The 12,034-nt window shown below is 40.2% G+C and overlaps 1 protein-coding gene across 1 annotated transcript; it reads left to right on the forward strand.

Moving 5' to 3' along the window:
* The first annotated feature begins 5,967 nt into the window (after positions 1 to 5,967).
* On the forward strand, positions 5,968 to 9,623 carry LOC128507540 (toll-like receptor 13). The gene is made up of 2 exons (XM_053478536.1): positions 5,968 to 6,000; positions 6,559 to 9,623. Exon 2 carries the CDS (start codon positions 6,611 to 6,613, stop codon positions 9,509 to 9,511), a length of 2,901 nt encoding a protein of 966 aa, XP_053334511.1. The 5' UTR covers positions 5,968 to 6,000; positions 6,559 to 6,610; the 3' UTR covers positions 9,512 to 9,623.
* Positions 9,624 to 12,034: the final 2,411 nt, after the last annotated feature.

Here is a 12,034-nt window from a genome sequence, read left to right on the forward strand (position 1 = left end):
AAGCAGCTTTACACAATCAAAAGTTTGTATGAAATGTGAATGTGTATGGATCAAAATGATATGCAAGTCCCTGATGAGCAAGCCGAGGATGATGGCGACAGTGGCAAGGAAAAACTCCCTGAGATGGTAATAGGAAGAAACCTTAAGAGGAACCAGACTCAACAGGGAACCCATCCTCATCTGGGTAAAAACAGATAGCAGGAATTGATGTGCATAATAATATGCGAGACTGGAAGTTCAGTATAAGAGGAGATGTGTAAGATTACAGTCCAGTTTGTTCCTGGAGGCTCAGGTAGATTGTAAGAAATTCCAGTCCTGAACTATTAAGCGACTGAAGTCACAGGTCCTCAAAGAACAGCTGTCTGTATCAGTCGAGGACAGGACCACCTTCATGAAAAAGTGGAACCATCCACAGTCACCACACGCATTCCAGGCAGACCACACGGGGCATCCATGTGATGAGATCTCCAACCAGAAACAGGACTCCAGGCTGAGTTAGACAGGTCCAGAGGGCAGAGGAGGTCTGGATTACTGGCAGCTCATAAGCAACATGTATAGCTCGACAGAGAGATAGGTAGAGGAAAAAAGGAGAGACAGAGAGAGAAAGAGGAGAGAGCAGAAAAGGAGAGAGCAAAAGAGATGGAGAAATAACAGTTAGGTATGGTCACAGTCGATCAATGTATAAGGTAAATGTATATTTAGTGCAGAGTGCAAGTAGGGACTCCGGCAAGACTAACTATGACAGCATAACTAAATAGGGACAGCCAGAGGGAAACACAGACATGAGGGCTTCCAGACATGTAAAGCAACCAATCACCTCACCGTCAACAAACCTGAGTGATCAATGAGAGTGGGGAAGACAGCATCTAAACACACTAGTTCACCTAATACTCGACATCCATGAGTCCCCCAGATCTGCTCCTTTACCTAAGGCTAATCTATTTACAAAAATGCTTGGCTAAATAAATAGGTTTTAAGCCTGGACTTAAACACTGAGACTGTGTCTGAGTCCCGAAAACTATTCCATAACTTTGGGGCTTTGTAAGAAAAAGCTCTGCCCCCTGCTGTAGTTTTATTAATACGCGGTACTGACAAGCAGCCTGCATTCTTTGATCGAAGTAGGCGTGGGGGATTGTAAGACACTAGCAGTTCACTCAGATACTGCGGCGCGAGACTATTTAATGCTTTATACGTCAAGAGTAGTATTTTAAAATCGATGCGAAATTTCACAGGAAGCCAATGCAATGTGGATAAGGTAGGGGTGATGTGCTCGTATGTTCTGGTTCGAGTGAGGACTCTCGCTGCTGCATTCTGGACTAATTGAAGCTTGTTTAAGCACCTTGTTGAACAACCAGACAGTAACGCGTTACAATAATTCAACCTAGACGTGATAAAAGCATGAATTAATTTTTCTGCATCATTTGGTGACAATATATTTCTTATTTTGGCAATATTTCTTAGGTGAAAGAATGCTATCCTGGTAATATTATCTACATGTGCTTCAAATGAAAGGCTGGAACTATAATCACACTGAGGTCTTTTACTGTTGCACTTGATGGATCAGAAAGGCCATTTAAAATCACAGTGTGATCAGAAAGCTTACTTCTAGCTGCTTGTTGTCCTATGACTAGAACTTCTGTCTTATCAGGATTAAGCAGAAGGAAATTAATTAACATCCAATCTCTTATGTCCTGCACACATTGCTCAACTTTAGTAAACTGGTTTTTCTCATCTGGTTTTGCTGAAATGTATACTTGTGTGTCATCAGCATAACAATGAAAACTAATACCATGTTTACGAATTATGTTGCCCAGAGGAAGCATGTAAAGGAAAAAAAGCAGTGGGCCTAAAACAGAACCCTGTGGAACACCAAACTTAACTTGAGAACATGAGGAATGGTCACCATCTAAATCTACAAACTGATAACGATCAGTCAAATAGGATCTGAGCCATAAGAGGGCCGTTCCCTTAATTCCTACTACATTTTCTAATATGTGAAGGAGAATACTATGATCAATAGTGTCAAAAGCTGCACTGAGGTCGAGTAACACAAGTATAGTGACACCACCCTGATCAAAGGCCATTAGGAGGTCATTTACTACTTTAACGAGTGCTGTCTCTGTGCTGTGATGAGGCCTAAATCCTGACTGATACATTTCATGTATGCTATTTCTATGTAGATATGAACATAGCTGCTGTAATACTACCTTTTCCAGAATTTTGGAGATAAAGGGGAGGTTTGATATCGGCCTGTAATTGGAAAGCTGACAGGGGTCAAGGTCAGGTTTCTTGATAAGTGGTTTATTAACTGCTAATTTAAGGGACTTAGGAACATACCCACTGCTGAGTGAACAGTTAATTACTTTCAACAGGGGTTGTTATTGCTGGAACTATCTGCTTGAGAAAATGGGTCGGTATAGGATCTAATTCACAGGTTGATGATTTTGAAGAGGAGATGAGTGAAATTAGTTCTTTCGCTTCAAGGGGAGTAAAGTATTCTAGGTTCTGATGTGATGTGATTAATTTATCATCTGTATCACTTAAATTGTCTGGTTTCAAAGCCTGAATTTTTTGCCTAATATTTATGATTTTGTTATTGAAAAAGTTTATGAAATCCTCACTACTGTATGTTTTTGTAAGGAGATTACTGCAGTGGTCTTGTTTTTAGTTAATTAAGCTATGGTATTAAATAAAAATCTAGAATTATAACTCTGGGAGATTATCGATAAAGCTCTGCGTGGTATTTGATGTGAATGTTTGTTTAAGGCGGTAGCGCCGCGCTGTGCTTACATTATTACTATGAGACACTTTAATCGAGACAAGACAGTGATCTTAGATAACTACAGACTGTGGAATTGTAATTATGTTTCTTATAATTAATCCGAAGGATAATATTAAGTCCAAAGTGTGACCTGCTTTATGAGTGGGTCCTACTACACACTGATTTACTTCTACTGAGTCCAGTATGGACATAAATGCTGTTCTCAGAGGGTCTTCTGGATTCTCAAAATAAATATTAAAATCTCCAGCAATTAACGCTTTTCTCTACGGAAACGAATAGATTTGAGAGGAAATCTGCAAATTCACAGAGAAACTCAGAGTACGGCCCTGGGGGACTGTAAATGATGATTAGCGGAATCGTCTGAGCTGACTTTATGTTACTATAGAAAATTTCAAATGCATTAAATTTAAATCTGTGTTTTTGTACGATAGCCAGATTATCGTGGTAAATAATTGCGACGCCTCCTGCTCTACCAGTTAGCTGAGGCTGGTGTATGTAGCTGTATCCAGGAGGACTGGCTTCATTTAGAGCTACATACTCGTTGTCTTTAATCCAGGTTTCAGTTAAACATAATATATCAAACTCCTGGTCTGTGATAGTTTCGTTAATAATAACTGCTTTAGAAGTGAGTGATCCAATATTTAACAGTCCTAGCTTCAGATCAGAGGGGCCGGCTGCGCATTCAGTATGATCTTGAGTTTGTCTGTCTATGATATCTATATCTATGTTAATTAAATTATTAAAACAGACTTTCTGAGTCTTTCTAAATTTTTGTTTAGCTCGGGGAACAGACACAGTCTCAATAAAGTGAACCCTGAGTGACGACTCTATGCAGCTAGCAGATGGTTGGTTTAGCCTGTCTGTCTGCTCCCTGGCCTGGGCTCTGGATTGTCACCGATTAACTAGGCCTCTTCTGAGAGTATGAGCTATACTACAAGAAATGAGAGCAGCATCTTCCCGAGTGGGATGGACACCGTTCCGCCCTAACAGGCCAGTTTTGCCCTCAAAGGTCTTCCAATTGTCTATAAAGCCTACATTATTTTCGGAGCTATGTAGCCACATCTCATTGGGATGGGAACAGAGCATACTACTTCATCGGACATCGCCTTCGCTAGTTTAAACACCTCTGAAAAGTTACATTTACTAACCTCTGACTGACGAAGGCGTATATCATTAGCTCCAGCATGTACTACTATCTTAGAGAACCTATGCTGTACTAGAGCCCTAAGATTACCTGCTATGTCCGGTGCTCTGGCTCCCGAGATACACCTAACCATTGCCGCTGGCGCCCTAAAGTTCTCCTATAACCAGAGCTCTTTCAGGTTTCTCAGCGGGTGCATCACTGAGGACAGCAAACCTGTTGGACACGTGAAGGACACTTTGGCTGAACTAGTATGCCGCAGAGTCGTCACCCACTCGCCCCGCTGTGAGGACTAATGCCGGAGTCGGGGGCTGGTTATCTCCGCCTGCGGCACCCAGACTGTCCGCTACGGGAATAACGCTGCTCTAACCCTCTCTAAAGTCTGGATGCGCTCCTCTAACGCTGATATCTTCTCCATCAGAGTGTTTGCTAACACACACCTATCACAAGTAAAATTACCACTAACGACGGAGGAAGAATGTCTAAACATCCTGCACTCCACACACTGAACAAGCTTATTCTATTTAGCTCTCTCCCAACCAGAGTCTGAAAAGCTTTCTTCCAGAAATTGGGAACCACCGTTAGCCTAACGTCGGGCTATCACCCATAATCGAATGGACAGGCAGAGCGGACTGTACAAGAAGTCGGGAGGTACCGCCGTGCAAACTGTAGTAGTCGGCAACATGAATGGGCTGACTGTTTAATCTAGGCGGAATACGCACAAAACTCACTAAAGCACTCCTCAACCGGCTTAACACCATTTCAATGTGTGCTCGGGCACCAATCACCACTCTGTCCCTGCGATGCCACTCCCACCGATATCCCCATGGTGGATCAGTGGTTTAAGAGAGCAGAAAAAGTATGGGAGAATGTGCACACCAAAATCTCCCAAGCAGTTTGCCGGCTTAAAAATTCTCCGATAGACGGCGAAGAGAAAGTCCTCTGCTCCAGGTAGGTGATCGAGTATGGCTCTCGATAAAGGATCTTTCCCTCAACCCTCTCTGTTGCAAGTTTTCTCCCAAATACATCGGTCCCTTTCCTATAGTTGCACAAATTAACCCTGTCTCTTTTAAGGTACAGCTTCCCAATCATATGCGTGTTAACCCTGTCTTTCATGTATTCTTTCTCAGGCCAGTAATACGGGGGCCCTTGGACAGAGGCGTCGCAGAGCCTTCGCTCCCCGGGGCTGTTGAAATAGTGGGCGCCCCTGTGCCGACCCGCCCGCCGGCAATCCCATCAGGTCAGTGGGTCACGACTCCCCCCGGTAAACGCAGAAAGAGCGCCCACACCTCCCTCGGGAAGCCGGTCCTGTGGGGGGGGTTCTACTGTCACACCTGTGCCACCTTTGCCCTAGGGAATAAGATCTGGCTCACTGGACTACTGAGCCGCCCCTTTGTCTCCCCCTAGTGTGTCTACGTGTGTATTGTTCACCATTAATTTTGTTTAGCACCAAATCAAGTTCACCTGTGTCTACCCTGTGTGTCTCACTATTTATTCCAGTCAAACCCATACCACTTCGTCTGTTCACTGTTGTGCACCTTCATGTTTATCACTGGTCTCACGTGTGTTTGTGTAACTTATTTCCCCAGAACTGAATGGCGTCTGCAGAGCGGGCACGGTGTGTTTTGAAGAAGTCCATGAAGGTCAAGGCTGAGAGTGTTACAGCTTTTCGTGTGCGACGCAAAGCAGACGGGACTCTTTCTGTTATGTTTTCCTTTTTCGTTCATTGATTTCTTCTAGCCCGCCTGCAGACCCAGCCTGGGGAAAAAGATAAGAAGTCTTGTTTTCTTTTGTTTCTGAACAGTTCACTAAAATAAAATTGTGTGTGTAACTAAATCCTGCATCTGCGTTCGCCTCCTCAGTGAGAAAGCCATGACAATTATACAAAACATACATTACAAAACATTTTGTATTTCCTTTTTTATATGACTAGACACGAGAACAGCCCAACACACTGTTACATATCTGTGGTGACAGTGGCCATACTTCTGTATTTTAACCCTTATATGACATACTTCCTCATGTCATGCTTAAACAAGCATTGGGAAAACAGTGTAGAGGGTTAGGAGAAAAGGAGGTATGGTCCTTTCCATATGTATTTTCTATTAGAAGCAAAGTAATATTGTTTTTTTTATTATTATTATGAATGTATTTGAAATTAGGTTTTTAAAAAAGTGCTTTAAAATGATTTCAGGCCATTGTTAGTAGTATTGTTTTTTTGTACTATTACCTGTATAATCCTAAAATTAATTGATTATCGATTTAAATAGCAGTATAGATCAGACTGTGATTTGAAGCAATTTGTAAAATGTGTAAAATTTGTCTTGCATGTAACATCAACATAATTCCGTAAAGCCAGTGAAAACGAAAATGACTTTGTTCCTCAAATTTCAACTTTATGTAATTAAAAAAGACTGTGCTATTGTAAACTAATGTTGTATAACCCTAAGTCAGTCTGGTGGATAAAAATGCTTTAACTATAGTGAAGGTAAACTACTGAAGTATTAACTTCATTGCTGCATTGACATCCAGATATAACAAAGTTATATGGAACTGCATTTTTTTTTGCCAGAACTACATAGAATGTTTCCCACGAAATAAATCCCACATTTGTATGATTTTTTTTTTTTTACAGCTCTTGCACAAGAAGGAGACATCAGAATTTGAGCAATTTATCTTGTTTAGGAATGACCACAAATTTAGACATGAAGTGTTTCAAGGCAACAATGTCACTGGCTCTTCTCAGTATATACATCTTCAGTTTCCAAGTCAGTGCGTTTTCATTAACAAACTGCACCGTCTCTGGTGCTTTAAACAACACTGAGGAGTTAAAAGTTCTTTGCTATAAGATGGGTTTTTATACGGTTCCTTCACCGATACCCAGCAATGCCAGATTCATAGACATGTCCTTCAACTTCTTTTCAAACATCGGAGCCGGTGACTTTGAGGACCTTTGGAACCTAAGAGGTTTAAACTTATCTAACAGTAACATCTCACAGGTACAAGAAGGTACTGCAAAGCATTTCCCCAACTTGATCAAACTTAATCTGGCCTACAACAAGTTGAAAACAGTGTCAAGAGGTCTACTGGACGGTCTTGTCAACCTGCAAGTGCTGCGTCTTGATGGAAATTTAATCGAAAGCATTGACGAATATGCTTTTAACACTCTTCGGAGTTTGACCATCCTAAACCTTACAGAAAATAACCTCAGACAGATTGCCAACGTCAGACCAGTGCTTTTGTCACCAAACTTGGAGGAATTGCTCATCGGAAGCAACAAATTTGACGTTTTCAACTCATACGACCTGTCAAGGAAGACTTTGTCGCTGAAAAAGATTGATTTGTCTTACAATCCATTGACCAAGTTCCAAATCACTGAGAACATCTTCCCAAATCTGGATTACCTTGATTTATCACACTGTGGTCGAAACGGGACTATGCTATGGAATATTACTGATAAGGCTTTTCTGAATTCAGTAAAAGCACTGAATCTGACCGGAGTACACATGCCAGAGGAGGACCTCACTGCAGTACTTCAGAACATCACCTGGGCTTCCTTGTTTAAACTTAGATTAAGCGAACTGAAATGGATAAAGCCAGAGACTCTTTTACAGTCTGGATGCTTGCCTGGACTCAAGGTGCTATGCATGCAGCGCAACAGAATCTCAAAACTGACGGCTTATATGCTTGATCCCTGCTCTAACTTGACAGAGCTAGACTTTGGAGATAATGAAATATCTACTATTTCTGCGCCCATATTTGAAGGACTAACACAGCTTAAGAAAATCTATCTAAAAGTTAATAAACTCACCGAGGTCAACAATTCATTTCGAAATCTTCTGATGCTTGAGTATCTAGATCTCAGTAGAAACAGGATTAGTGATTTAACCTGTACAGACTTTGCTAATTTAACACAGTTAAATACGCTATATTTGTACAGCAACAAAATTTCAAAACTTTTTAAATGTGTGTTTAAAGATTTGAATAATCTTGAAATTTTAAAGATGGGGACGAATAAATTATTGAAGATAGACATTGCATTTAAACAGGGCCTTCCTTCTTTGAAGTATTTGCAAGTGACATATAATAAGTTAAGCACAATTCGCAAGGAGAGCTTTAAAAGTTTGTCTAGTCTTAGAACCCTTGATCTCGGTGACAATCAGATTTTTGAGATTGAACCACATGCATTTTCAGGGCTGGCAAATCTAACAGACTTGTTACTTCACTCTAACAGGATAACAGGTAAAACTATAAAAGACCCAGCTGTGTTCTCAGGTATGCCTAACCTGAAAACCTTAGAACTGCATAGCAATGTCATTCAGTACGAGGATGATATGTTGCAGGATCCCCCGTTTTTTAATTTAAGTTCACTTAAAATTTTGTCCATTCATAGTCAACGACAAGGTTTTGGTAAATTCCCCTCAAATCTGCTTCAAGGTTTAACTTCCTTAACAATGTTCTACGGTGGAAACATGAACCTGAATAATCTCCATCCTGATACGTTCGAGTCTACTCCTAACCTTTGGTTTTTAGACCTCTCAAAAAATGTGTTCACAGACGACGACTCCATAACCGCAGAAGTTTTCCACCCGATCCCAAAGCTGAGGAAGCTTATCATCAGGAGCACTCAGATTCATTCTCTGAATTTCTTAATTAATGCAAACCTTTCTAGGCTTTCGGCCTTGAGAGCGACTCAGAATAAGTTAGACGTCATCAATCAAACGTTGATTCGGTCACTCCCTCATCTGACATATCTCGACTTGCAGAAAAACACCTTCACTTGTGACTGCAACAATGCTTTTTTTATCAACTGGGCTTTAACCAGTAATTACACCCAGGTGATTTACCTGAATGGATATACTTGTAGCTACCCTTTATCTCTGAGAGGTAAAAGCATTTTAGACATGAATGTAGAGTTATGTAACGTGAATATAGACTTCATCATGTTTGTACTCAGCTCTGTCGTAGTTATGCTGACTCTATTGGGGTCATTTATTTATCAGTTCTTGCGCTGGCAGGTTTTGTATGCATACTACCTATTCCTCGCCTTCCTGTATGACAGTAAACGGAAACAGATGCACCAGCAACATGGATTTAAATACGATGCCTTTATTTCCTACAATGCCCAGGACGAACCTTGGGTTGTCGAAGAGCTGATTCCTAATTTGGAAGACGAACAGGGCTGGAGACTCTGTCTACATCATAGAGACTTTGAGCCAGGAAGATCCATCATAGACAACATCATGGACGGGATATACAGCAGTCGTAAGACCATATGCTTGATCACACATAATTATTTGAAAAGCACGTGGTGCTCCAAGGAAATCCAGATGGCTAACTTTAGACTGTTTGATGAAAAGAAAGATGTATTAATCCTGATATTCCTAGAGGACATTCCCACCTGTCAGCTGTCTCCATACCACCGGATGCGTCAGCTGGTAAAAAAGAAGACCTACCTCAAATGGCCCAACCATGGAGAAGACACACAGGTATTTTGGCAGAAACTGAGAATGGCTTTAGAGACCAAGGAAGGCCCAGAAGACGAGAAAGCTCTTCTCAGTGGACATGGTGAACCTGACCTTCTGTAAAGTGTATAATTTATGCATTTTTCTTTCCATAAAGTAATTTGTTTTTATTGCATTCCACTCTCAAACACTTTGTCATTCTTTCAAAAATAAAGGTTGGGCAAAGTGATGAGGAGATACAGAAACTGTGTCAGCAACTATTCTAATTTTTCTTCATAGTCTTCATTATTCAGAGTAGTGCTGATCTTTCCCTCTTTCCCTTACTTTGTTCCCTATTGTACTTTTCAACAGGAGTCACGCCCCTAGATACTGTATGAGGCTGTAATGATCATGTATTTTTTTCATTTCTCTTTTCATTGCCTGCATCTGACAAAAAGTTCACCGTTAATAGAAAATTGTCAATTCAGAGGGCTGCATACACATTAAATCCCTGAAATCAATCATTCAAGGCTTGTATAAATAAAAATCTGGTCAAACTTATCAGTAATTGTTGAACGTTGTGTTCACACAGTGTGTCTACATTTTATAAATGCATCAGTTTTCCAAGATAACTATTAATGTTCTCATCACAATGTGTGGTGTGTGTGTGAAGGGGTGGGGGAAACGCTCTTACTTTCACTATTAAACACAGCTTCAACTTCAACATATTTTTCTTTTACCATTACAACTTTACCCAGTCTTTAAGTGATCATTCAGTACATTTAGGTTGTCAGCTGACCTTCTTTTTATTGCCACATAACGTGGCTGAGCCTAGACCTCAGCACTGAAGCAAGTCCAGATCATAACACTGCCTCCAGAGCCTTGTACAGTAGCCACTATGCATGACGGGTGCATCGCTTTATGTGCATGCCTTCTTACCCTGGTGGGCTCATTGCTATGGAATAGGGCCAATCTGGACTAATCAGATTACATGACCTTTTTCATCGCTCCAAAGTCCAATATTTATACTTTCCAGCAAATTGAAGCCTGTTTTTCACTATTGCGCATAGCTCTAATTTATCTTTACAATGCACCTACATCAAGCAATTAAGTGATTACTGATCATGCTGATTTATCATATTTGATAAGTATATGAACATAATTAACCCAATTCATGTTATTTAAAATCTCTTTAGTTACATTATGTGTTAGAAGGCTGGAAGTGTTTAGGTTAATATGGAATCCAGTTCGTTATTGGAGGGTCAGGTAGACTGTAGGAAACTCCAGTCCTTAACTATTGAGCAACTGCAGTCACAACCTCTCAGAGAACAGCTGTCTGCATCAGCCGAGGCCAGGAGCGTCATCGTGGAAAATTGGAACCGTCCCCAGTCACCACACGCATTTCAAGCAGACCACACCGGGCATCCATGCGATGAGATCTTCAACCAGAAGCAGGACAGCAGGACGAGTCAGACAGGTCCAGAGGGCAGAGTGGGTCTGGATCACTGGCAGTTTAGGAGTGACATGTATAGCTCAACAGAGAGAGTGAGGGAGAGGGAAAAGGAGAGAAGGAAAGAGAATAGGAGAAAGCAGAAGAGAAGGAGAGATAACAGTTATGGTCACAGTCAAACAATGTATAAGGTGAATGTATATTTAGTGCAGAGGGCAAGCTGGGACTCAGGAAGGACTAACTATTACAGCCTAACTAAAAGGGAGAGCCAGAAAAAAACACACACATGAGGACTCCCTGAGATGTAAAGCGACCAATTACTTCACCGTCAAACAAACCTGAGTGATCAATGAAAGTGAGGAAGACAGCATCTAAACATAATACTCTACGTCCATGAGTCCCCCAGATCTGTTCCCCCTAGTAAAAAAAAAAAGTATACTAAGTATATTAAATCCTAGCATGCCAAAGCATACTTAAATGTACTTGCAGCCAGACTAATGACTAGTATACTTGAAGTTTGCTATTTTGGAACAACTAATTTTGTACTAAGTGTATTTAAGTTGTAATTAAATTGTACAAAAGCACAATTTTAAGTGTATTAAGTATACTTTTGTGTGCTAAAGTGGAACAACTTTAAGTATACTTAGTACACTTAAAGTATATGCCTGTGTGTGTACTAACGTACATACCTGACAGTAATTAATACAATTTAAGTATATATTTAATATATTATAAGTTCATTACAGCTATTTTTCTGGGTTACAAATGCATGATTAATATACTATGAGTATATTCTTACTTCTGGCCAATTACAAATACTAAAAAAGTACACTTTGCGGTTAATACAAATATACTTTATTGTATCATACAGTACATAAAACCTTCTATATTACAGTATTGCAAATGTATTACCAATACACTAAAGGTGTTCAGGATAATTTACAAATGCTAAATGTATTTTCTACACTATAACATGTTTTTGAAACACATTACATTAGAACAGTAATTATGAGGGAGATTTTATTCATGAGTTCAACAGATTTCATTTGCACAAGGTAACAAAAAACAGTCCTATAGTTTATTTGTATTTAACAAACACACAAACTAAAATTTAAATTGTTGTCTGAACACAGACAGACATTGGTATTAGAGTATACAGGTACAGTATTAGTTCAAACCTGGTGTGTGGATTCTAGCTGTTACACAGAGACTGAAAA

This window comes from Clarias gariepinus, chromosome 19, assembly GCF_024256425.1.
Source record: "Clarias gariepinus isolate MV-2021 ecotype Netherlands chromosome 19, CGAR_prim_01v2, whole genome shotgun sequence".
Classification (NCBI taxonomy): Eukaryota; Metazoa; Chordata; class Actinopteri; order Siluriformes; family Clariidae; genus Clarias; species Clarias gariepinus.

What these genes read in the sequence shown, in the direction of transcription:
- LOC128507540 (XM_053478536.1), top strand. Translation starts at nt 6,611, where the DNA reads ATGACCACAAATTTAGACATGAAGTGTTTCAAGGCAACAATGTCACTG.